Source organism: Ornithodoros turicata, chromosome 7 (assembly GCF_037126465.1).
Source record: "Ornithodoros turicata isolate Travis chromosome 7, ASM3712646v1, whole genome shotgun sequence".
Taxonomy (NCBI): Eukaryota; Metazoa; Arthropoda; class Arachnida; order Ixodida; family Argasidae; genus Ornithodoros; species Ornithodoros turicata.
Genome location: NC_088207.1, coordinates 36,882,820 through 36,906,705, shown reverse-complemented (window position 1 = coordinate 36,906,705; position 23,886 = coordinate 36,882,820). Strand labels below are relative to the sequence as shown.

The window sequence follows — 23,886 nt, the reverse complement described above, 5'->3', positions numbered from 1 at the left end:
ATCACGTGTGTAATGACTTAAATATTGTTCACTGAAGCAGATGTAGACTGCAATGAACCTCTTCCATGATTGCCTATGTGCATGCACGTTGCACCTGCAATCAACAAATGGTGCTGTAAAGATTCAGGGACAGCTCTCTCCCTCTTTGACTGTGCCGTATGCTCAGGAAACTTGACAGCCTGGCTGGCGCATCTCCAAGACGTTTTGTGATTCAGTGATACACGTTCGTTTGTTTTGGCGCGTGATGAGAGTTGTTCTTCGAAAATCCGCTGGGCTGTGATTCTACTAGACAAGGGGTCGATTGAGCCATTTTGCAATATTCTTGCTAATATGCTACGAGTGTGTTCCTGCACGGGGGGAGGGGATTCTTTGGAGAACCCATGTGACAAAGTGTCTGTCCACTCACAATGAAGCGATACAGGGTATTAGTAGACTGGCATGGGTCCACAAGAAGAAACCGCATGCAAAGAACATGTAACTGTAACAGAAATGGAAATCATACACTCAGAATATTTGAAACAAACAAAAACGAAAAATAATTACGGTAGTAATCGGGGTACTGCAGGACCTGAATTATTGCAGTTCTTCACCGTATCATGTAGATACGAGAGACTCTACACTACTGAGACACTAATACTAAAATGAGTTGTCAAACTGGGTCATAGATGTAAATAGTAATAGAAGCATAGTTCTCATATGCTTATGGTGACCTGCAAATTGTAAGCATGAGTAATATTTTTGAAAACATTGTTCTTATTAGCTGTTTGGAGAGAAAACAGATTTGTATGTTTTGATAAATGTTGTCTCTTGTTTGCACGTACCCCTGAAGTCCTCAAAATAGACTCCAGAATATATACGTAGAGGTGTTTTATTATGGTCTGAGAGCTGCCAAACAAAAAAAAGCACAAGGAAAACAACATGCGGGGAGTGAGGCGGTATCGAAACGGAAACGTAATCAACAACAGTGGTCACCCAGAAACAGATATGGGCCAGTAACGAAGGCGGTAACGGAAACAAAAAAGATTCTGTTACCTTGGAACATTGTCCCCTTGTTCGAGAAAGGTAGCAGTGAGTTTGCTCCACGGGCAATAGGGAAAAGAGAGAAACTGGAGAGCTGTGCAGACAGCTCTCCTACTTTTGTAGTGTGTAGTGCAAATGTGGGCACTCTAGTAATTAATGGAACTTGAAATGTTGTAAATACTTGTAAATTATGCTAGAACTGGTGCTCGAGTTGGTGTACTGGAAACAATGTGAAACTACAATGATATGTATTGTACAATACCAAATATAAGCATCGTTTTTGGTAGCAAACCTTGACCAAGATTCATGATTCACAGTAAGCAGCTAAGCACTATTATAGAATGAGATTCACACTTTACAGTGAGTCTGTCGCTCATACCTGAATAGCCACTGAAGGTGACACACAAACGTACAGTAGTCAGCGTATGACAGGCGCATGCTAATCTGAATCTAGAGCTCTCTTCATGATATAAATACTCGAGGTTTGCTATAAAATGCAGAACTAATATTAACAAAGAGCAACTGGTACCTCACTACAGTCATTTTTATGTCCCTTTCCTATAGAAAAATAAATTCATACATACAAATTGTCACAGCATGCACTAGGGTGTCCAACTTTACTCAAGTTGGATTATATATATATATAAAGACTAGTTTGACAAACACTCATGGAATGCATAGTTTTCTACATAAAAGAACACACACACACACCCTTGATCTTTGTGGCACAGTATGTTGTGCGTCCTTGTCCTCTAGAAGGCATTATAAAGAATTTGAATGGCACTCTAGATGGATGGCAAGATACACGTTGATTAATTCAGGTGTTCCTACTCTGCCGGCAGTACATGAATTCACATCCTGGGAGTACAGAGGGTCTGTTTGGTAAGTGCACCTGTCACTATCTACCAGAGGCACTTACCACCATGCAGCACTGACGCTTACTCATTAAAGGTCTTGGACGCTTGTCAACACAAGAATATCATTTTGCTAGGTACATTTGCAAGCAGGTGGTCAAACTGGAGCTGACCCAAACCCAAAAGATGGTATACATAATTTTTTGTAAGCATGGATTCAGTTTTGAGTTTCAATCGTTTGGACGTCAGGATTTACTTTGCAGGTCATATATGGCCGCACTGAGACGCCAGAGCAAGTCCCTGACTTGGACCGCATTAAGGCGGAATCTCTTCTTCGGAAATCTATGGGCAATTTTTCGTTCACACAAGACACGTGAACGCTCTAAACTACCATCTTAAGATCGGTACTGGCGTGTTCTGTCAACTTTTCTCTAGTCAATGATGTATGTTTTAGGGGACAAGGTTGAGCCGTTGATTTTTAATAAATTAAAGTTTGGTGCGTCTCGAACATGTGCTGCCATCTCGATAGTCGCACACTAAAATATTTGCGAATTCGGGCTCAATACAAATCAACGGATAGTCCTGGAATTCTACAGAATGTGTCATTGACAAGGGTAAAGCAAGGAGAATATGCCAGTACTACTGTTTTGAGGATATTTTACGCCGTTTCTGAGCGGTGTGCGAACAAACTTTCTCTATTGTCTTGCGCAGAAATGATTCCCTCTTAAAAGCAAGGAGCCTGCCCTTTGGATACATATGTGGCTAATAAAACGTGCAGAGGGGAACTGTTATGCGCATCTTACCACATGTCACTGAAGAAAGTTCAATAACTTCGTCTGACAGTAGTACTGGGTATCGTCATAATGGTACGTGGGTTTCACCAAAAACCTGAAATTTTAGGAGTGAGCAGGTGCAGGGAGGAGAGCAGTGTGTGTGCTTTCTTTGTTGACTCAGTACATGTGTCCTGTAGTCTTTGTATTTATTCCATTGCTTTGAAAGGAATCATATACGAGCCTGCACAAGGTTTAATGTTGCTTTGCACTAGCAGGATGACCTCTGCAAATTATAAGGGACCGATGTAGTCTACTTCGAACCGAAAAGGAGAGAAACCGAACAGATTGAAGTATAAGGGATGAATCTATCCTTCATAACCCTTGTCAAAACCTGCACCTTGAGTGGAAATTTGGTGCACATATGTTCACTCTGAGAGGGTGCTGTATTGCCTCACGGTAATATTTATTGTGCAATGCATTCGATGCACTGCAGTGCACAGGAACCACGCTGTCTTTTGAAGAAGTACTACATTTCAATCTACTTTTTATCAATTCCAATTTGTAATTTTGCATTCCAATATCAAAGCACCGTGAGTATCTTGTTTATCCTTTTTTTTTTCATAAAACTTTTATTGTGATGCTGATGTATGGCCAAATTATATTGGCATGCTTTGGCCTAAGCAGACTTTTCAATTAGACAATTCTTGAACTGAAAAATATTACCGAACTCTAACCAAGGAGATTTCCGTTTCCAGTTTGACCCCTGATTGCAAATGGTTTTCCCACCTCATTAAACTGTTTGTTTCCCACCCAAGATTTTCTATTTGTTCATAACCACCATGAGGAATAAGTAGATCAAATCCAAGCATGTAGGCAAGAATATGATAAGTACAATACCTTTAAATAATCTGAACACAGAATCCTATACATAGAATACACCTTGCAGACCGGTACCACTTTGTGGACAAATATTTACATACAAGTGTCAGCACAGCAGCGTTTAAAAACTTTGTTTTGAGCATAACCTAGGGCAATAGTGTCCAGCACTAATCCTTTGCCCAAACGGTACCCACGATGTTTCGTGACCTCACTTCCCTCCTTCTCCTGAATGCTGAACGTCGGACTCCACTCCAGAGCTGGACGAGGTGCAGTTCAGCTCCTCCAACTCGGCCGTAGGCTCTCCTCCAAGGCTACGGTTGCCAACCGTAGTGTTAGGTCTCGACGGTGGCACAGCCTCCAGGCTCCTAACCCTCCGGTCAAGTGGCCGACGGTATGGAGGAGGTGGGGGTGGTGACGGTTTGACCGCCTCCAGAAAGTTCGGGTTGATGTAGCAGAAGTCTGTGTCAACCACAAACGGAGGGTTGGGCTTTGCCCGTGGACTCTTCTGCGGAGTGCCGTCGTTAGTCGGTTGCTTAGTCTCCCCCGGAAGAAGCACAGGACGGCGCTGTTTGAGGTCGAAAGAGTCTTCCGGGAGAGGTGGAGTGACACTGAGCTTCCTTGAACTTGTCATGCGAAGCATCTTCCACAGTAGCGTCAGCAAACCAGCAAGGAGGGCTGCGGATAAGGCGATTCCAACGACACCCCCCGCAATAGCTGGCAAAGATGACGCACTACTTTCGAGACAAATTCCTCGTAGCTGAAGCTGCACAGAGATAACATGAAATTCTGGCAAGAAGGTGTCGATCATAGCCTGGGTTGGGATGTTGGCTAGATGGTTTGCCATCGAGTCAAATATTGAGTCCACTGTGGACTGGTCACACCAACTAGAGTTCACGGAAGGATTGGTCCAGCTCAGCACATGTGGTGGCCCGAGTGCAAAAGCGGTGCGGGCAAAATTCTTGCTGCACGGAGTGTCATTCAGAAACAGTTGGATTCTGCGCTCAAGGGCCTCGACTTGTTCCCATGAGAAATCGTTAGAAGTCTCAAATGTAAGGCGGAATTCATGGGAAGGAGACCTTGGTGGTTCAAGCGGAACGCAAGTGGTGGTGGACGCAGGAGAGTGTGAGGTGTTATGCTGTGACACCGTAGACAGTGGGTGTGGTGTGCTTCTGTAGGAATCAGTAGTGTTGATGACAGATGATGTAGGTGACTTTTCTAGAAGGGGCATTGTAACATTCATAGTAGCTGGTGTGGAGGCTACAATAGGGAACTCTTCAGATAATGTTGATAGCATATGCGTAACATTTATAGTAGCTGCTTTGGGAACTACTGTAGAGAGCTCTTCAGATAGTGTTGATGCCATATTTGTGGTAGCAGCTGTGGAACCTGCTGCAAAGAGCTCTTCAGATAATGTTATATTCATAACATTTATAGTCGCTGCTGTGGAAGCTGCTACAGAGAGCTCTTCAGATAATGTTGTTATATTCATAACATTTATAGTCACTGCTGTGGAAGGTACGGCAGAGAGCTCTTCAGATGATGTTGTTATATTCACAGCATTTATAGTAGCTGCTGTGGAAGCTACTACAGAGAGCTCTTCTGATAATGTTGTTATATTCATAACATTTATAGTTGCTGCTGTGGAAGCTACTACAGAGAGCTCTTCAGATAATGTTGTTATATTCATAACATTTATAGTCGCTGCTGTGGAAGCTACTGCAGAGAGCTCTTCAGATACTGTCGATTGTGCACCAGTGATGCTTACTGACAACTCAATAGGTCTGGTATGGGATGTCGTAGCTGCCCGTGCTGTGTGATCAGCAAAGCTGTCTGAAGTGGGAACACTTAGATGTGTAGGAAATGATGCATTCACATCAGGCTCACTGTATAGAGTTTGTGAGTAATCAACAGTCACTGCTAACTCAGGCTGTGCTGGCACAGCATCGGTGGCTCTGCTTCGACTCTTTGTCGCTGCTGTCACTGGTAACATTCGATTGGTGGTTTTGTGCAGTTCTGTTGTCGAAACAGTTGTAACGTCTGGTGTTAGTTCTGTGGTATCTCTGGTTGCACTTTCAGTTTCAGCTGTTACTGTTGCAGACTCTACAGTAGAATAGTTGCCTGATGCATCATCTTCTGGGTATGTTGTATGCTCAGAAAACATGGACTCTAATGTTTGTGACTCTGTTACCACAGGTTCTTCTAGAGTCCCATTTTTTTTGTGACTCTTTTTGGGAGTGTTGTAACGCAGTACGTCATGTACTTCCGTATTCCCCTCCACTTCACCTGGTGTGTCAGAGTTTCTAGAATTATGTCCTGCCCCCTGACTACCATACTCGTCTGCCTCATCAGTGAACCTGACACTTGGTGTAGTTGTCATATTATGAACATCATCTGGAAATTGAGCACTGTTGTTTTCGTGGCCTGCAAAGACATCTTCTAAGCCACTGCTAGTGGACACTGTGTGGTAAAATGTGTGCAACACATTTTCAGCCAGATTACCGGGTTGCACTGTACTTGTAAAGTTGGCAGTGTAGTCTATTACATTGTGAATCTGTCTGCTAGTGACTGCCTCTGACATAGGCTCGTCTGTTTTTGCACTACTTGATACCAACATTTCCTGAAGTGTTGCTGGCATTCTGGTCCCTGATAAATGTGCAGGCTCTGAAGTGCTGGGTGGTACTGTCAGTACCTGCACAGGAGACAGTGTTGTAGAGGAGTTATTTTTACCTAGTGGTGATGTACGCATATGGCTTGTAGCGGTTGGGTTGAAACTCACTTGACTTATGCCTTCCGTCGCTGACTGAGACATGCCCACAAAATCTGCAGAGAGGAGAGTGTCACTGCTGGTCTGGATTGCTGATGACTTTGTTGGCAAAGCACTTATGGCAGCATCACTGAGACCTTCAAAAGTATTGACTGTAGTGTCATTAGTATTGTCCTCACTGCTCTCTTGTTGAGAGACATCCTTTTCTGTTACATTTTTCTCCAGCGTTATCTCAGAGTCCACATCCATGGTAAGAGGGTTATGACTAGTAGTTGCACCGGCTTTTGAAGTTTGCCATTCAGGTTGTTCAGATGAAATTGAGTCTGTAGGCAATATTGTAGAATAGGTTCCACCATTCTGTAGCATACTGCTGCTCGAAGTGGTGATGACACTAACCTTGTTCATGCTGCTGGGCATTGTAGAGCTGTGTGCCTTCTGCAGACGTAAATTGTGCAATCTATAAACAGTTGATACAAGCGTAGGTTCAGTATTTGCCCCCGTGCTAGCAAATGTTGACTCTGATAAGTTGCTTGATAGAGCATTATTGCTTAGCAGCTCTTTGTGGCTTGTGTTATGACTAGAAAGTACAGATTCTGATGCAGGTTCCGTAACACCTGCACTGTCAAACCTGTCAAGCGGGTCTTCAGTTAGGTTTTGTAGCTTCCATTCGTTGTTTCCAAGGACGGTAGGACTAGGTGCAAGCAGCACACTGGACACCACATCAGGATGGTCTGTAGCAGAGCTGAAATTTTCTGCATTGTCTAAACCCGCATCCTGAATGGACGACACATTCACAAAAATGGGCTGGGTAGTAGTCTCAGATACATCCAAGAGAACTGTTGAAGTAGCTGGGGCAGCAGAAGATTCTGCATTTTCATGTTCTATGGAGCTTCCATGCAACCCAGTGTCATTGGTAGCCTTATGGCCGTGGCTAAGTGTACTGTTTTTATCATTCACTCTTGTTATGTCTGTTCCATTCATATTTTCTTCACTGTCTTTATTCTTGGAATCGTCTGCCATGTCCACTGGCTCGCTGAATACTTCTGGAGCGTTTGCTGTTGGTATCGCTTCTGACTTTGCTCCCACATCACCGTTGCCTGAAAGGGCTTCTAAACCGTGATGTACCATGGTAGTTTCACCTGCAAGAGATTCTGGGGATATGCTGCTTCGAGTTGTCAATGCTACATATTGTGAAGACTCATCGGTCCTTCCACCCCCAGGAGCCAGATCTGTGCCTGAATCGATTGTGAATGAATGGTCTGCCTCTTCGTGAGTGATGATGAATGTCTGGCCCAGCAGTGGGAAAAGGCACAGACAAAAGAGCAGCAATGGCAGGTCCATGAAAATGTTGATGTATTCTTCTGAGTGGACAGTCAGAGGTCATCCTGTCCACAACAAGGCGCTCCAAGGAATCTTGCTTTTCTGTGTTGCAGAGAAAGAAAGCAGAGAGGATAAGAAACACCGATGGGCTTAAAAAGACTAACAACAGTTCGGATATTTTATATGTTTTGACACATTTTTAAGTTGAAACTGAAGTTGAAGTTTTGTATATCTCATCCATGGCATCACAACCAGGTTATGTACAAAGTATTCTAGCATTTCTGTTACAAGCCTCAGGGATGTGTCCCATTCCTGTGAGGTGGTTTGAGTGAGCTTAGGAATCATAGGCACATCAGGAACTCTTTTGTCTTGCCATGGCCAACGATATGTCTCTTATCAACTTCCTTGGTAGCGCTAAAATAAGACAGACGAAAGAAGACTAACACCTACACAGGCACTACCTTCAACAACGATTTTAGTCTACGCTGTTGGTGTCAGTCTTGTGTCGTCTGTGTATTTTAGCACCACCAAGGAAGTTGACGTGTATACTACCAACATGCGCAGAGGAAAGCAGATCACAAAGAGCAGGATGACCAACAAATTTCAGGGTTTTTTTTTCTTTCACCCCCTAAATAATGAGGCATTGTACAGCACATTTTGCCTCGACATGCAAGATAAGTTGCACGATATAAAGACAAAGATAAAAATGTCAAGTTTTAGGTTTATATTTCCTCTAGAGGAGCATGGAAGGGTTCGAAAAAAAAAAAATAAAAATGAAAAATCAGGGGAATAGAAATTAGGATTACAAGCCCTGGAATACGCATTCGGAATAAAAGTACGACAGGTCAATTCTTGCTGGTCAGAAAGAAATACTTCCTTCGGCTGCCAATGTTGCGACGTCATCTCGTCCACCCAACAGGGGGCCGCGCGCCTTTCGCGTCGCCAGAGCATTCGACCGGTCGCCTTGCTCCGGCGCTGTAGCAGGCGATTCTCGTCAGCCAATAGAAGTGCTCGGATGAGGTGACACAGCACGCTCTCGTGTAAACCGACTAAGGAAATGCGCACTTTTCAAATGAAATATTTTGCGTCACAGTTCCTGAACGTATAGTACGTTCATATCACGCGGTAAAAAAAATATACGCTCGATGCACCTTTGTTGCGATACGCCCGCAATAGTAATAGCAAGGGACCGTGGTAATAGGTATCGTCCCTCTACACCATTTCTTGCTTGATCGCCCATAACGAAGCCGAACACGATGGGTGAAAGTTCTGTATGATAGTCTAGGTTCCTTCCAAGGAGCAGAAAGGCATGGAAGCAATACTCAGATTGGATTAACCAGTAGCAAAGGTATAAAGTCACTGCTTTATGCACGTAGAGGTGTGTATACTCGGTAAAAACGTTAAAAAGAACCGTGCAGGCTAAAATTAAAAAGACTGAACAATGAAGCAGACCACACGCTACAGCACTGACTGCAACCATGTTGTTGTTTTTTTTTTTACAGAATATGAACACCAAACAGCCCACCATCTCTTTGTTTAAAGTGGGTTACCATGTTCTTGTAAAAATATACCTTTCAGAGCACCTCCTCTTGTTGTGATGCACATCAGAGAGGAGATTGAGCATGTCATTTTTGCCATTGCTGCCAACATGGTACACTTTTAGGAAAGATTCTATGACAGACAAAGCGTGTTCGTGCACCCACGCTGCTTCTGTATAAGAAAATAAAAGGCCTGTGCAAGGCACGTGAATAAAATCCCCCCAAGATATGTAACATTCAAAGTGGGGTTGCTCCATCTGTGGTGCTCAGAGTAGTTTAGTAGCCATGCCCTGCGTCATATAGAGGACAGCATGCACATCTGACACAGCACAGAAAGAACGTTTTGTTTTTACGACTGAAAAATGCAGTAACTCCTTGAGTTGACCGAGGTCTGAACACTGGCACCGGCTATGCTGTCTCTTGTGCTATGGTTATGTTCCCTGGGGATTATTCCCCAATCTGACTTGGGTTTCCTCTAAATTGATGTCCCAAAGCTGCATAGGGTAGCTGTCAAAAGCCTCTGCACCGCTGCTCTTTTGCAGTGGATGTACCTTTTCCCTGTGCTACGGATTGCATCACTGGGTTGCCGCACATCACCATAAAATATACCTGTCGTATTTAGTCTTCATTCGTCGAGTTGTGTGAACCCGCCCTGCGTGTGCGCCGGGGTGGGGATGCAATGCACTGCATAAACTAAAACGCTTTGAGAAAACAGCCTCGACTCTCACCTGTTTCCCGGACGGCACATCAGCAACACGTATCCATCTCACACACACACATTTCACGAAAATACAGTGGACAACGGAACACTCTTCGCGAGTATCACAGCAAGCATCTCATCTCATTCAAAACTCCAGCGCGATTTCGACGTTTGTCCGGGCTCCTGTTGTGTCTCCTCATTGGCTGCCTCCAATCACATGACAGGAGGAAGAGAGAAATGTGCGGAGAAAGCGAATAAAAAAGAAGTGGAAGCAGGTGGTAGCCGTTGTAAACGGTCGCAGAACATCTTCGCTCTTTCCATTTTCGTGCAGTTTTGTTACACTTGTGAAACTTATTTGGCGATGGGTAAGACCGGGTAAGACGGGCTGGTTGGAACGGTATGGAGCTGTTGCGTCCAATATAAATAAATATGGAGCAGCTAAAGATAACTCACTGCTGAACGCTTTCAAGGATCGAATCTGCAAGGTTATCTGCAGCAGGAGACAGGCGAAGTGGGGCATTCACGTAACGTCGGGCATTCTGACGTTCGTTAATTAACTCCTGCTTAAAGTCGGCTCATTAGCTAAACTCGACAAACGCATGGCTGTTTTACGCTTCACCTAGTTTTTAGGCAAAGTTGAGAAAGACAATACGAGCTCACAAAAGAAGAAAATTGAGAAAAACTATTGAAAGGTCAGTCACCGTGGCGTGCCGGCTCGTCGATTGCTTATTGTTGAACGACGACGACTAACGGCGAAGTTGCCAAAGTTCAACGCCCACCTTAGAAAATGAAGTTCATGTAGGGACCCCTTCTTTACTTTTCAAATGGAAAGTGATAGTCTGAGATATGCAAAAATTGAGAGCTCCTCAAATGCTCGCGACATATGCAACATTCATTGCACCGTAGATGACTTTCTATCAGAAGACTGTGTGGATTGCAACTGAGATCAAACGCGCGAGCCGCGTCCACGACAAATGTGATGGAAGCCAGCAGGGACGCCGATAATGCCCAGCTTCCAGCTACGAGACGAGAAATAATAAATTCACCCTTCGCACCACGCCTCGTGACACAAGCTTACCTAACACGCGGATGCATCAATTGTTTCGTAAGAATATGTAGTTAAATTCAACAGTTAGACGAATATTATTTGAAATTTTCCATTTATTTATGGTATTTAGAACAATATAAAAATGAGAAAGGGGACGCAGTGAGATTCAGTGCGTGCGTTCTGTCATGCTGCTTGAGATGCTGTAGCAACTGCTGCAGATGCTACCCCGTCGTGTCACCATATTCTTTCGCTACCCTCCTATATAACCTGCTTCATAATACGATAACGAAATTAACTTGTTTTCCTTTGAGGCCGCTGCTGAGAAGTTATGATAACCATGCATGTGAATGCGAGGGACAGTCCGATATACGCTACACTGATACATTAGGAGCACAGCGGACACTCGGTGCGGAGACAGACGCATCCGCATTTATGCTCCGCATCCGTGACTGACACTGATGTTTTCATAGCACGCTACTGCTACAAAGTTTCTGTGCTTGTGCTGTTCCTGTTGGGTATGCAAGCTTTATGTTTGGGAAAACACAGACTGATTTGCATCCTTTGGCAGAAAAGAGTACGTTTATAAACCTTACCAGCTTCCTTCCTTACGTATCCCCATGGTCTCCTTTTGTTTCCAAGGCAACGGAAAGCAGGGATCCTAGTGCGCTACGTTTGTAACAGATGGCAGCACCGAAAATAAAAATGGCGCTCTTCATGATTAGGTTCGCGCCGTTCGCGGATCTGTGCAACTGAAATGTGTGATAGACAGGAAGAGGGACAACAGCATTTTCCCCCCTGCGTTTCCCGCGTATTTATTTCCTCGCATTTGAGCATTTCAGTACGATCTGACCGCCAACAATCAATGAGTAAGATACTGTGTGCTGACGTTAGTGGTGGGTTGGAAAATATCCCTGTTTCATTTGCAAATGACGTCGACGATGAGCCGCTACCCTATTTTGAAGTGAGTATTTGAAGTGCTCAATAGATTATTAATCGCGACTTACTCCCCAGTTTGTGCCATCGCCGCCTTTGTCGCAATTGAAGGAGTGGTGTCAGTCCGATCAGAGTAGTATTCCTTCGTAGTGGTAGTACCTAAATAAGTAAGTTGTCAACAGTAATGTCCTGTCGGTCCTATCTTAGTGTTGATTGAATTATGATACCAGCAGAGTCGTTCGGATTTGATTTTCTCTGCTCTTCCGACCGTTGCTAGTATAAGGCTAGCCCAGGGGCCTCAATCGAACTCAAAGGAACTCAAACTCAGGGGAACTCAAATCGAGCCGTGCACAGAAAAGGCGTGACTGTAACAACCGTAAAGTACCCTGACATACCATAAAACACCCTAATATACCATAAAATAAAAATACACACACAAAAGAAAAGCGTTGTGTGTGGAATACACTACTGAAAGACACTCCAAGGGAAATTAACAGGCTGCCTTTCCAAATCGGGTACTGAAACCATGAAAAACGATTCGAGAAAAATACGTAGTTCCTCACCACCTCTGTGTTCCTCACGAACGATTTGACAATGTTCAGGAGCGCAGAAATTTTCTCTCATTTACTGTTCAAGCATTCAAGGATGCAAGCGAGCTGGTGATAATCTGGAGATGACATTCCTCGAAATTCCTTATTTACACACTGTGTTGTTACTCTTGCTCACAGTTTCAACTTGGAAAAATAAATATAAAAACCAGAGAGAAACGGCAAGCTGACATTATTGACAGTGGATGGCGTTTGCTGTTTTAATATATATGACTACTAAAAACACAAAATTCCATGACTTTTGTGCATAACTGTTCCATCTCTTGCTTATGTCACTATTCAACTTAATTTGACAATTGGATGAGCCCATCCTGATCCTCACAATAGTTACAGTGGTAGTTTACCAAGGTGCACGCGAAGTCCAGTTGCTAACCTTTTCAGTGTCTTTCATCTTTCATCGTTGATTTCTTAGGCAATTTGAGGCTTTGCTTGTATCTGTCCCTTCTATGTTGTTCCAGCCTCAGAATATCAGTTTCTCTCCAGTTGCTGTCCGCAACCTGTTGAGGTTTATGCGTTTATGAGCCACAAGAAGTGCTCACATGCGTATGTTCTGCCTAACATGGACAGGGGCAGGGCTACGCCGAGCAACAGTAAAAAGAATGCCTGAAAACGTGACTTTACTCCTAATTCTTCATTGATTTTCTTGAGAGGGTAGCTCAGTTCTGTTTGTGGTCAAGGGCCGTCGGGCCACAGCTTAGGTCATCGCGTGTTTGAGACCCCCCTGCTCTAGCCCCTTCATAAGGGATGTGGAACGGATTCAACTGGAAAACTCTGCTGATGGTGAGGTACCCCCCCATGCACAGGTAGAGCTTCAATCCATGGAGGGTCCAGGCTATTCTGTGATCCTCCGCGAAAGACTCGAGCTCTGTATGTTGACCTGGCAGAGAAATCAAGGGGCTCTTGTATACCCCGCAGGTGACGCTTAGGTCTGAACATAGGAAGAGGAGGCAATGGGGCTTGGTGTGCAGAAGTCCCATTTCTTGGCATGGTAATCTCGGGTTTGGGGGCAGAGTGATAAGCGGGAGCTTAAGTTCTCGAAAGATGTTGGTGCAACTCTCGGGCTTGAGTCTGGAAGCTGTGGAACATCCGCCGTGGAACCAAAAACAGACCTCCTCTCTCTCATTATTGTCCTGCGCAGAAACACGCCGCATGCTGACTTGAGAGATACTGCTGACATCAATCCCACTCATTAGTTTGTGTTGTGATGCCTAGCGACTTGCCTTGTGTGACTTTCCTCCTGTCTGTCTCCCTTTCTGGTGTTAGCCAGTTTAGTTTCTGAAATGGGAGTTAGCCAGTACACGTGAGTCAATGCTGCCCGTGTCCGAACTTACGTCTCCGCATTTTTCTTTTGCATATTTAATAAAATCTAGCTTTTGCTATGGAGTCTTTCTAGATTGCATTGCGGTGACCTACCATTGCATAGATCTGCAGTCGATTTTAATTTTTGCTTCACCTTATACGACCTTTCGGTGATGATGTGACAGAGAAACGGGCTCTCAAGTGACGAGAGCGTGGGAACTGCGTTCTCGGGTTGGTGTATCCGATCCGTCGGGGCCTTGGTACGGGACTTAGAATCATGCCCATACCAGCCCATCGCTAAAGAACTGAGTCTCTGGCTCGATTAAATTGTTCAACCAGTCTTCGGTATCGACAATGGCGCATTCTTTTCCACCTACGGGGCTGCTTTGCCTCCTTCGAATTGCCAGAGCACCGAGTGGTGCAGTGGACACGGCAGCGCTAGAATAAGTGCTGTCTCTGACTGTGGACCAATGTGGTGAACTTTTCCTCCTGCTTTCCCGCGTTGACTAGGGTCTTGTCTGCTCTAGAGCGTACCACCCTCCAATCACAGGCGCATGATACCGTACCGTTCACCAATCACAGTCCTCCTCCTCTCCTCTTCCACCTCTCCCCCTCTCTACTCAAAAATGTGTTGCTCCGACCGGGAGTAGCGTGTCTGTTGGTTTCGAAAGCACACAACTTCCCACAGTGCTCTGAACGCACTCTTTGCGCATGCTATGCACGATAGATCTATAGTGTAGAGATCGAATAGCAATGGAACGTTACTGTATTAGTGGACGGACGGACGGACTGACTGTGTAGTGTAACGGACGGCAGCATGTTTGGGGAATATTTCGTTGTGCACTTTGTCTATGGTTGGTTGTAAAAGCAAACCCTTGATGACTGACACAAACCTTACACCGACTGGCTGAGAGTGAAAGGGCGAAACGACAGAGGCTGTAGTGCTGTCCCTTCAACACCTCTTGCAGCTGAGCGATTTTTAATTTATTTTTTTGTCCACACTCGAATTAGCCGCGAATGAATGTGGAATGACGAAATGATGTTGGAAGGAATCCAGTGGCATGTTTTGCCTGTGGAGCGCTGACGTGGATCATGATAAAAGTGACGTCAGCCAGCACTATACGGCGCTTGCCGTCATCACACTTTCTCTGTCATATATGCCACTTAGCCTTAGTGTGCAACTCTTCTTAGACTGTTTCTTCACTCCAGCAGTACACTGCTACGAATGTTCCAGGAGAAGGAGCGTGCGAAGATGAATTCAGCAACGCTTACCTGCCTTGCAAATGCGCTACTACGTGCAATTCCGGATGCCCTTGTGTGCTGCGATCAGGTCATCCGTACGACAGTTATGGCATCGTCGCCGTGTCTTCAACCTTACCAATTATAGAGTGCTCATCGCTGTGTCGCTGTGCATCCCATGGAAACTGCACTAACCGCGTTGTTCAAATGGGCACCAGGGCGAACCTTCAGGTGTTCAAAACGACGTCGGGAAAGAGGTTTGGACTGCGGACGCTTTCGCCGATCAGGCGAGGACAGTACGTAACATCGTATGCTGGTGAGGTGATAGGACTGGACAATGCGAGGAGCAGAGTTGGAGCCATGCAAGAGCTAGACTCATGTTACGTGATCCTTGTGCGTGAGAGTGGAACTACAACAATAGTGGTCGATCCAAGCAAAGTGGGGAACGCGGGACGTTTCTTGAACCATTCGTGCAATCCAAACCTGGTTATGATCCCGGTGCGGACTGAATGTGTGGTGCCAGAGCTGGCACTCTTTGCCACGTGCGATGTCTCACCTTTTACAGAACTCTGTTTTGATTACTCTGGCGGCTCACTCGAGGTACGTGAAGGGTTGAGGAAGTGTTGTTGTGGAGACGTCAGTTGCAGAGGATGGCTTCCATATGACAAGGAGGTACTGGGGATCTGATGCTGTTGAGCATTGCTTCAGAATAAACAATGTTTTTCATGGTATATGGACACGAGTGGATGGTGGTAGAGGTTCCCGCGGACTATAGCAGCCATCACTCGGTAGGCTACGGCCGACAAATTACAACGTGCAATTACAAATTACAATCAGAAAATCCTGGCCTGGCTGATTCCGGGGACTCTATTCTCGTCAAAGTAATCAACCTCAATAATGTCTCACCTGTCATTGGTCGTAACGTGACGAAGGCGTGAAGAAGAGATTGATGTCACGCGCCCTCAACCAATAGTCGTTGCGCGTAGTTGCGTGCAGGATCAAGTGCTCGACTATTGGTTGAGGGTGTGTGACATCAATCTGTTCTTCACGTAACGACCAATGACAGGCGAGACACGAAGTAATCGAGGACGATCACTTCGACGAGAATAGGGCCCCAGCTGATAAAAGGCAGATGACGTCTTGCTACTGAGTATAAGCACACATTTAATACTGTTCATAATAATGACTTTGTAATCACTTATCACCATATTGGTACAAACTATCATTCAGCCGTCTGCATCAATGCCAACGGCCATCACCGACTAAAGGTAGCTACACCTCTGTTGTAGACTCATGGTAGAAATATTGGGACAATTGAAGACGTCCGCGAACTCTGGCATGTGCATAAGTGGCACCATGCAGCGTTCCCTCGCAGCGCCGGCGTCGACGCTGTCGCACGACAAGAGACAAAACCGTACGAAGAAAATCCTTTTGGCATGTGTGGGACGATAGTTAGTTGTTGACAGCTCCTTCACCGTGCTGTCATAGGCTATGCGAGCCGCGTGTGACCAGACGAACAAACTGTTCGCAAGGTCGTTCGTAAATTTCGGTACCTGGTCAACTTTGACTTGCGCCCTTTGAACTGAGGGTTTGTAGCATTTGCTGGCATCGTCAAACCGCTGTCGCGAGGCTGAAGTCCACCAGTTCTTGTGGCCGCCCAATATCTTGACGTTGTGCTCATTGGGCCCGATGGCTTCCGCTAGTTCTTTTGCTATGAGCGAACCCAACGTCCCGTAATTGAAGTAGAACTCTACGGAACCGGAGTATAAGATGGGCCTCTGCTGCAGGTACGTTGGCATAAACAAGGATTCATGCTTGTCCGAGTACAGGGGAGAGCCCGTTAGTTCTGCTTCTTCTTGTTCGTCCAGTACAGAGCTGGAAGGAAATTTCAGTTGCCATCGTCGAGACCATGCTAGAAGGGAATAGTAGTCCTTGACGAAGTCGCCTTCCAGCGGCGGCACGTCACCAAAAGGCGTGTTGTCCACGTCGTCCCTGTAGAACCTTAGTCGTACGTTACGTAGTTTTATCTTGGATTTGGCTTGCGTTCGCGTATCCATCCAATTGGGTAGCTTCGAGCTGAGTGATTCTTTGATGGTACTGAATATTTTTGTTGCTTCGTCCCGACTTTTTGTACCAGGCATCGTCGCGTTGATAATGGTCTGCCAGTGCAACGTGAGGGCAGTCTTGGTTGCTTCGAGGCATACCCGCGTTTGTTCCACGAACGAGAGGCTTCGATACCGCGCAGAGAAGTGAAAGGCAAGGACAGCGGCTAACGCATATATGGACAAGTAGGCTTTTACCCTGCGCAGTGGTACGGAACGAAGCACCAGCAACGTGTGCTTTATCTGGGCGAATCCCGTTGCGACGATGGGTTGAACATCGTATGTCTCCTTGACGCTTGGAATTACAGCACCGAGAGCGTTTTTCCAGAACTGGACGCTAAAAGGTGGTCCCATGTCGTCTATAGCAGATAACGGCATTATATATATCTTCATCGTCGCAACGGGGACGCTGCCGATGTCCCTGTCGAGCGCCAGTACTTCCTGGAACGTGGCATTAAACTTAGTCGCCGCTACAACATCGTTGATGTGGTGTTCGAATATCTCGTTGTTCTCACTCAGGAGGAATTTGCTGCGGAGATTCCCTCCCCAGAGAATGTGCAAAAATGTGTTGTTAAGGGCCTTTCTGAACCGAATCTCGAGCGCAGAAGCAACGCCGTCCGTGAGGGAAAGCTGCAGGATGGCCTCGAGTACTTCCTCTAAAGTTGAGCATGAAGAAATTCTGGAGACATCGAGAGTGCTCAATGCGGAACGTGTGACATCTTGTACTGAAGTGTTGGCAGATAGAAAAGTGCGACAGCTGTTGTAAAGGGAAGTTACAGATCGCGTGAAGACTGACTGTGGTTCTGGTGCCGCAGCGAGGCGTTGAATTGTGTCGTGGAGTCTGACGAGGAAATGAGAAAGGGCGTCTTTAAGGAAGCCCTCTCTGGCATGCCTCTGGAGCCATTTGGCGCAGACGTGAGTGTGGAAGTCCTGGCAAGGGTCAACATTTGGATTGATAATGGCTTCAATGTAAATGCGGGCATCGGCACATTCTGGCGAAGAGCAGGTCGTTAGTGCTTCGTGGCTAACGCTCATGGAGGTGTAGAACAGCAGCAGCAAAGCTCCTCCGATGACGACTGCTAACAGCAACGACACGGCGGCAACTCTCGCCGAAACGCGTTTGTAGGTGTCGTTGTCGGCGCCGGGATTATCACCTGGAATCAGAAGTAACGAGTATTGAAGCGAGTTCCTGGATCTGGATGAGGATCGGCCTGTTGGAAGTTGGGAATGATGATGATAGTGGTAGTGTGTATTAGACGAAAGGTTAGGGGAATGGCGACATTACTCAGATACTCCAGCGGAAGATTAAAAAAAAAAAAAGACGGCATAGCTTTCTGCTGCCAGGTCAACGCGAACGCCTAACGTCATGTCTTTCTGTGCAGTGCATACCGTGCGCGCAGCCACAAAATATACTCCGTGGCAGGCGACCGGGAAAGACGCGGTGTCGTCTAAGTGCGCACTCCCGATATTCCGGCACCGTGGGAATGATCAACGTGACACGCTGGGGAACTTCTGCCTGTCTCGTGAGTGAGCAGTTTTTGCGGATGTAGTTCCGTATCGGGACCACTGGCTTGTTTTAAATAAAAATAATAAAAACAAAAATCATACGCTTTTACGTAAAAGATGAACTAATTAGTAACGAAATTAAACAGGAATGACCCTCGTATATTGCGTGAAACGTACAAAAATTAAATTTTTGTCGCCCGTTTCTTAAAGGCGATCCGCCATCTTTACTGAGGACCTTCTGATCTAACCCGAGGCACAGTCGATCTCGACGCCCGCACCGCATAGTGCATGCCTGGGGGTTGGGTGGGGCGCCCCCCCCCCCCCCAATCTATCGAACCCAACCTGGACTAACCTCACTAAAGTGAGGTGATTTAGCCCAATTCAACGACCCTATACCTTTTGCAAGTTTCGAATCCGTTAGGCTTAGCATTCCCGTGTTTCTCTTTCTCCTGCGCTAGAAGTGCATCAGATGGGGTTGTTGAAATGCATATAAAAAAAAACTTCTAGTAAACAGAATTGTATAATTCTTACATTTTTAGATTCATTATATGACCTTCCACTTCTATGCAATATTTACCTTCATAACGCTTTCACGGATTTTTAAAAACGAGTGGCCCCGATACGGAACTACACCCGTTTTGGATGTAGTTGGATGTTGGATGTTGTGAATACCCGGTAGCGGGCGCACACGTAAAAGTACGTTTTTCTACTTTCACACGGGCTTTCATGGGTGAGTTTTTGTTGTTTACTTACTGTTGTCTTGGGTTGACGGTGCTCTTGGATCATGATGAGGCTCTGTATCATCTTTACTTGGTTGGTGAGGGACCATAACAGGATCGCTATCGGAGACTATGGCGGGCATACGGAGACTTCTTCTTCTTCTTCTACCAATGAGATAATGGCCGTGAGCCACTAAGGAGACTTCTATCGCAATGGTGAACACTACAGTTCGAAACTTCTGCTTCTTCTTCTTCTCCTTCGTCCAATGAGATGATGGCCGTGAGCCAAGGGAGAATCTTCTTCTTCTTCTACCAATCGTGCCAAGAAGAGAATCACGTCCTTTTTGTCTTTTGGTAATTTGTGTGTACTTCCAAGGATTAATTGATCTACTGCTTCCAATGATGCTCCCAAGGGTCTTTGAGTTGTGATTGTGTATCGTATTTACAATTTGCCGCCCCGGTGTCGCAATTCTTTATGTATTTAGTCGCGGAGCATATGTCGCAGTTCTTTGTGGTACCATACTGTCAGTAAACATACAGGGTGTTCGGTGAGGAAATGAAGCGTTATGTCTTTAAAATATTTGTGAAACGTATAATGCTTAAAAATAGGCTGCATGACAGAAAACATTCGTTACCTCCTGGGTGACTTCCTCAAAGTCTTGTCGTGCCAGACACGACACCGTGGTAGTTTGGGATGCGTTAATTAAGCTAAGGTTTGTTAAAGTGACAGTCGCCTCCGGGTACTTGTGTTTGAAACAGGTACCACAATGGCTCGACAGCCATTTTGGTGACTTTAGTCTCCCGAAGAGTGCACAGATATTAAATGAAGGAGTTTTATAGGTTAGCATTGCCTCTGCAGCTGGGGGAGCCCCAGCGGCAAGGACATCATGGTGACGTACTTTTGTACGCCAATCATAGCCCAGTGCGCAGCCAAATTCTACTCCGCGCCTTCCAGACGACCGCCGCACGGGCGGCTCACCTTCGTCAAGGGTGTGCCATCATTGGTCGGTTACGGCATGACGTTTTCCCGTTTTTCCAGAGAGGGAATTCCGCCAACATCCGGTGTCTGCTCTTGCGGTGTATTTCATCAAATTACACAAAAAACTATGCCAGTGATTCGCATGGGACATCCGGTACCATGGTCAGGTAACAAAGAGGAATAAAATGCCACCATAGTTTCGGAATCGATAGGGGCGAAGGCGACCTCGCCAAGCAAAGGTTGCCTTTGTTTTCTAGAATTCGGAAGCATGTGGGCATAACACACTATTCCAATTAAAATCACAGGGTTTCTGTAAGATTTCCCACAAACGTTCTACACTCGAAAATGTGTCGCTCCCTGAAATCTGCGCGTGAATCTGTCGGCGAACCATAACCGCCATAATCACGCTGGTGGCAGTCTTCCCGCGCAGTCCTTCCAACCAGGGCCGGCGATAGGGAGGGGGGGGCGAATAAGGCCAACGCCTTGGGCCCCGCGCAGGTCTAGCGGCCCCTAGCACCGGCCCTGCTTTCAACGTGGGTGGAGAGAGCGGAGTGGAAGGTGCGCGAGCTACGATGACCTTGGCCACTCCGCAAGTTGAAGTTGGCTTGTGCGCGTGAGAAGAGGGCGAGGGAGTACATGACGCGCGCGCAGACATGATTGGCTGAGCAGCCGACTGCTCCACACGGCTTCAGCAATTCAGCTCCACGTGCGCGGCCCAGAAAGGTAAAGGCGGTGAAGGTAAACAGTGCGGAAAAGACCATACGTTTCCTACGTTTCGAGTCTTGCTGTGTCAACGGGTGCACTTGTTCACAGTTGGATGGAGTGTCGCTTTTCTTTTTCTTTTTGTTCCCGAAAGAGACACGACTGCGTCGACGATGGGAAAAGGCTGTCAATCGTCGATACTGGCTGGCGAAGGACATACAGATTGTCAGTAGCCGCCACTTTAATCCGGACGACATGGTGAAGCAAATGCAACGGAAACGCTCGAAAAATAGTGTTGTGCCGACGCCTCACCTACGTGGTGCCATTGGAGAACAGCGCTGCAAGACAACATCCGTGGTACGTTTGATGACTCTTTTTACATGCTTCCAAAATCGCTCTGAGTGAGATAGCGTCATTGAGGCATCGCACGCGAACAGATTGAACACGCAGCGCGTCCCAGCAGCGTACAGCACAGCATTGTAGCTGCCATTTGACTGCACTTGCCATTGCCGTTAGGGCATTCGCACGTCACATTCAGTACTTCGCGTGTTGCTCGCACAAAGGCAGTAAGTCGAGGAGCGCAAAATTTTAGTGCGCAGGCCGTGTTCAATTTTTGCTCGCCCTTTCTCAGCTCACTACTTCATCTAAAAAAAACGAAACTTCCGATACCGGTAATGCTGTCACCCTGTCGTCTGACGGTCGCTGTGGGCCTGAACGATTCATTGTTTACCTTTCTGGAGCCACACACGACTTTTCCGGCGAATCATAAGCGCCTTCAATACGTCACCGCACGTCATGCGCAGTGACATTGGTGACATCGCGGTCTTGCGAAGCGTTGTTGGGAGCGTGGAAGAGCGTATATACTTGCTGATGGCATTTTGCGTTCTGGGTCTTTGAGCGAGGTTGATTTATAATACGAGATAAATGCTTTCATCAATAGTGGCCAACCAACAAAGTTAGTCTATCACGTTTTTATCAAAGAGGTTATCCGTTTATCCAAGCGCTATCCCCCCCCCCCCCCCCGATATTAACTCCAAAGCAACACGCACGTTTAAAATTTGAGGTATTTTATTGCTGCTTCCGAGCTTCTTGAAAATATCGTTTGCAGCGAGCGACCTAGATAGATAGCCCTTCCAGTACCGTGCACAACCAGAAGGAGGCTCCTGGCGACGAAGATGTCCTGTGTTGTGAATGCTGTACTATGCACAGGGCCGGTGTGCGGGACCAGCTCCGGTGGCGCAGCGGTAACGCGTGCGCTTGGAGACTGGGAGGTCCGCGGTTCGAATCCGCGGGCCGGCTGTGCCGTCTGGGGTTTTTCCTGGGTTTCCCTCAGATGTGTAATAGGCGTATGCCGGCACAGTTCCCCTGAAGTCGGCCCATGGACGCAGCTATCCTCCCCCCGAGCGGATTCCGCTCGGTCTTCCACTTCACCCTTTCCTCTCCTCCTCTCCACCACCTTTCCCTTCCCGAGAAACATGCCGCCTAATCAGGCAGGCAGACCTCTCGGGTTCCTCCCAACGACACTCCTCCTCCTCCGGTGTGCGGGGCACATGAGGCAAAGGCACATCGCGGCAAGCGCGGGGGTCGCCTTACTCCCCCCATCGCCGGCCTTGACTATGCAGAGGGTGTGCAAGGGTCGATTGGAGGTGAATGTGGTGAATCATTCTGTCATGACATTCTTATGCTGATATTCAGATGCTGAAATATCTTTCAGCAGTTTATGGGGACTTTATAGGAAGGAGCTTAAAATACATGCCCTGGGGAAGTTACATCTTTAGGACACCCTGGGCTGTAGGCATCATTTAAGAGTCTTAACTTTTTGAAGGCAACCTCCCAGACATCAAATCAAAATCCTCCATTGCCACCACTTAACTGCACACGGGAGGGATACCGCCCCTTCCTCAGGCGAACTTCGCGAAGTATGCACAATAAACTTGGGCAATCTGTCTGTGTTTGACCTGCAGCATGGACAATTTCGTAAAGCAGGCTTCACCTAGGGAAGCATCAGGTGAAGCCCACTTTCGGGAGATGTCGTTCGTGTTCGTCGAGTATCAGGAAACCCGAATATTGGGCATTCGATTCGACGATTCGCGAATCGAATACTTCGAGTGATTGATATTCGATTCGAATTTGTGAGCTCTAATATCCGCATACCTATAAAAATAAAGGATTCGGTGAAATTCTGTGCCAAACCGAGAGCCTTGGTTATGGATTGGTAGTTTTATTGCGTGTCATGTATTAGATGAAATCGCGAACTGTGTCTTGTGGAGGTGTTGAGCAGATCAAACCAGATAATGGCGGGAACAAAATCAAAGGCGGCATATTGGTAATAACGTAAGCTGAGAAACGGCATCACTATTCACCCTCACTCCTGGAGACAAAACGGGGTGCTCAGTGCTCTGAGGAACAGCCTGGTGTCAGTTGAGAAAGGGTGACACCAAGATGGGGAGAGGAGAAAGTGCCGGCAAAAACCGCGCAGCGCTCGAATATTTAGCATCTTCGCATACTTTTTTACTAGAGCACAGAAGAGGACTGCGGTGTTCTTGCAGGGTAGACACCTCAGGGTTGTGCTCTACAACTTTGCAATTACAAAGTCAACCTATTTTCACTTATTGTGAATATTAATTATGGAAGTTAATTAATGGCTGTACTAATTACTGATACACCACCACCTTTGAGTAGGCCCCATCGAAAATAGACATATTCAACGACTTTTGCGAAAGAAAAATAAATAGCAAATTTAATAAAATTCTGGTCAGTCTTACGTGATGCACCCTGTATATGGGAAAGAAGGCCGCTGTACAACCTATCTAGCTCAAGTAGTGAAGTCGTTACGGTTATAAGCTTTCAAAAGAAGTACAGTCAACCTCGGATTTATGAGCGGCTTACATTCCTGAAAGAAA

At 46.3% G+C, this 23,886-nt stretch overlaps 3 protein-coding genes and 1 long non-coding RNA gene across 6 annotated transcripts in view; 2 read left to right on the top strand and 2 right to left on the bottom strand.

The window, feature by feature from the left end:
• Window positions 1–2,137: 2,137 nt before the first annotated feature.
• Window positions 2,138–11,520, bottom strand: LOC135400959 (location of vulva defective 1-like). 2 transcript variants are annotated; one of them, XM_064633005.1, is made up of 2 exons: window positions 11,490–11,520; window positions 2,138–7,712 (listed from the first exon to the last, which is right to left on the bottom strand). In XM_064633005.1, exon 2 carries the CDS (start codon window positions 7,629–7,631, stop codon window positions 3,735–3,737), a length of 3,897 nt encoding a protein of 1,298 aa, XP_064489075.1. In that variant the 5' UTR covers window positions 7,632–7,712; window positions 11,490–11,520; the 3' UTR covers window positions 2,138–3,734. The 2 variants fall into 2 exon arrangements, with proteins under 2 accessions (XP_064489075.1, XP_064489074.1); XM_064633004.1 differs by lacking the exon at window positions 11,490–11,520 and adding an exon at window positions 9,877–10,354.
• Window positions 11,521–11,586: 66 nt separating this feature from the next.
• On the top strand, window positions 11,587–15,706 carry LOC135400958 (histone-lysine N-methyltransferase SETMAR-like). 2 transcript variants are annotated; one of them, XM_064633002.1, is made up of 2 exons: window positions 11,587–11,857; window positions 14,949–15,706. In XM_064633002.1, exons 1-2 carry the CDS (start codon window positions 11,651–11,653, stop codon window positions 15,660–15,662), a joined length of 921 nt encoding a protein of 306 aa, XP_064489072.1. In that variant the 5' UTR covers window positions 11,587–11,650; the 3' UTR covers window positions 15,663–15,706. The 2 variants fall into 2 exon arrangements, with proteins under 2 accessions (XP_064489072.1, XP_064489071.1); XM_064633001.1 differs by having other exon boundaries at window positions 14,946–15,706.
• A 420-nt stretch (window positions 15,707–16,126) lies between these two features.
• Window positions 16,127–19,510, bottom strand: LOC135399834 (neprilysin-1-like). Its single transcript, XM_064631572.1, has 2 exons — window positions 19,337–19,510; window positions 16,127–18,231 (listed from the first exon to the last, which is right to left on the bottom strand). Exons 1-2 carry the CDS (start codon window positions 19,443–19,445, stop codon window positions 16,238–16,240), a joined length of 2,103 nt encoding a protein of 700 aa, XP_064487642.1. The 5' UTR covers window positions 19,446–19,510; the 3' UTR covers window positions 16,127–16,237.
• A 1,421-nt stretch (window positions 19,511–20,931) lies between these two features.
• The window catches only part of LOC135400957 (uncharacterized), a 42,657-nt gene continuing 39,702 nt past the window's right edge, over window positions 20,932–23,886 (top strand). The window contains exon 1 of the long non-coding RNA XR_010424687.1: window positions 20,932–21,340. This is a non-coding gene — a long non-coding RNA (uncharacterized LOC135400957). The remainder of the gene's footprint in view (window positions 21,341–23,886) is intronic.

Excerpts from the sequence above, each read along its gene's own strand:
- LOC135400959 (XM_064633005.1), bottom strand. The coding sequence starts at position 7,631 with ATGGACCTGCCATTGCTGCTCTTTTGTCTGTGCCTTTTCCCACTGCTG.
- LOC135400958 (XM_064633001.1), top strand. The coding sequence starts at position 11,651 with ATGTGTGATAGACAGGAAGAGGGACAACAGCATTTTCCCCCCTGCGTT. Across the intron at positions 11,858-14,945 it reads AGCCGCTACCCTATTTTGAA|CAGTACACTGCTACGAATGT; the intron begins GTGAGTATTTGA and ends TCTTCACTCCAG.
- LOC135399834 (XM_064631572.1), bottom strand. The coding sequence starts at position 19,445 with ATGCCCGCCATAGTCTCCGATAGCGATCCTGTTATGGTCCCTCACCAA. Across the intron at positions 18,232-19,336 it reads ACCGTCAACCCAAGACAACA|GTGATAATCCCGGCGCCGAC; the intron begins GTAAGTAAACAA and ends TTCTGATTCCAG.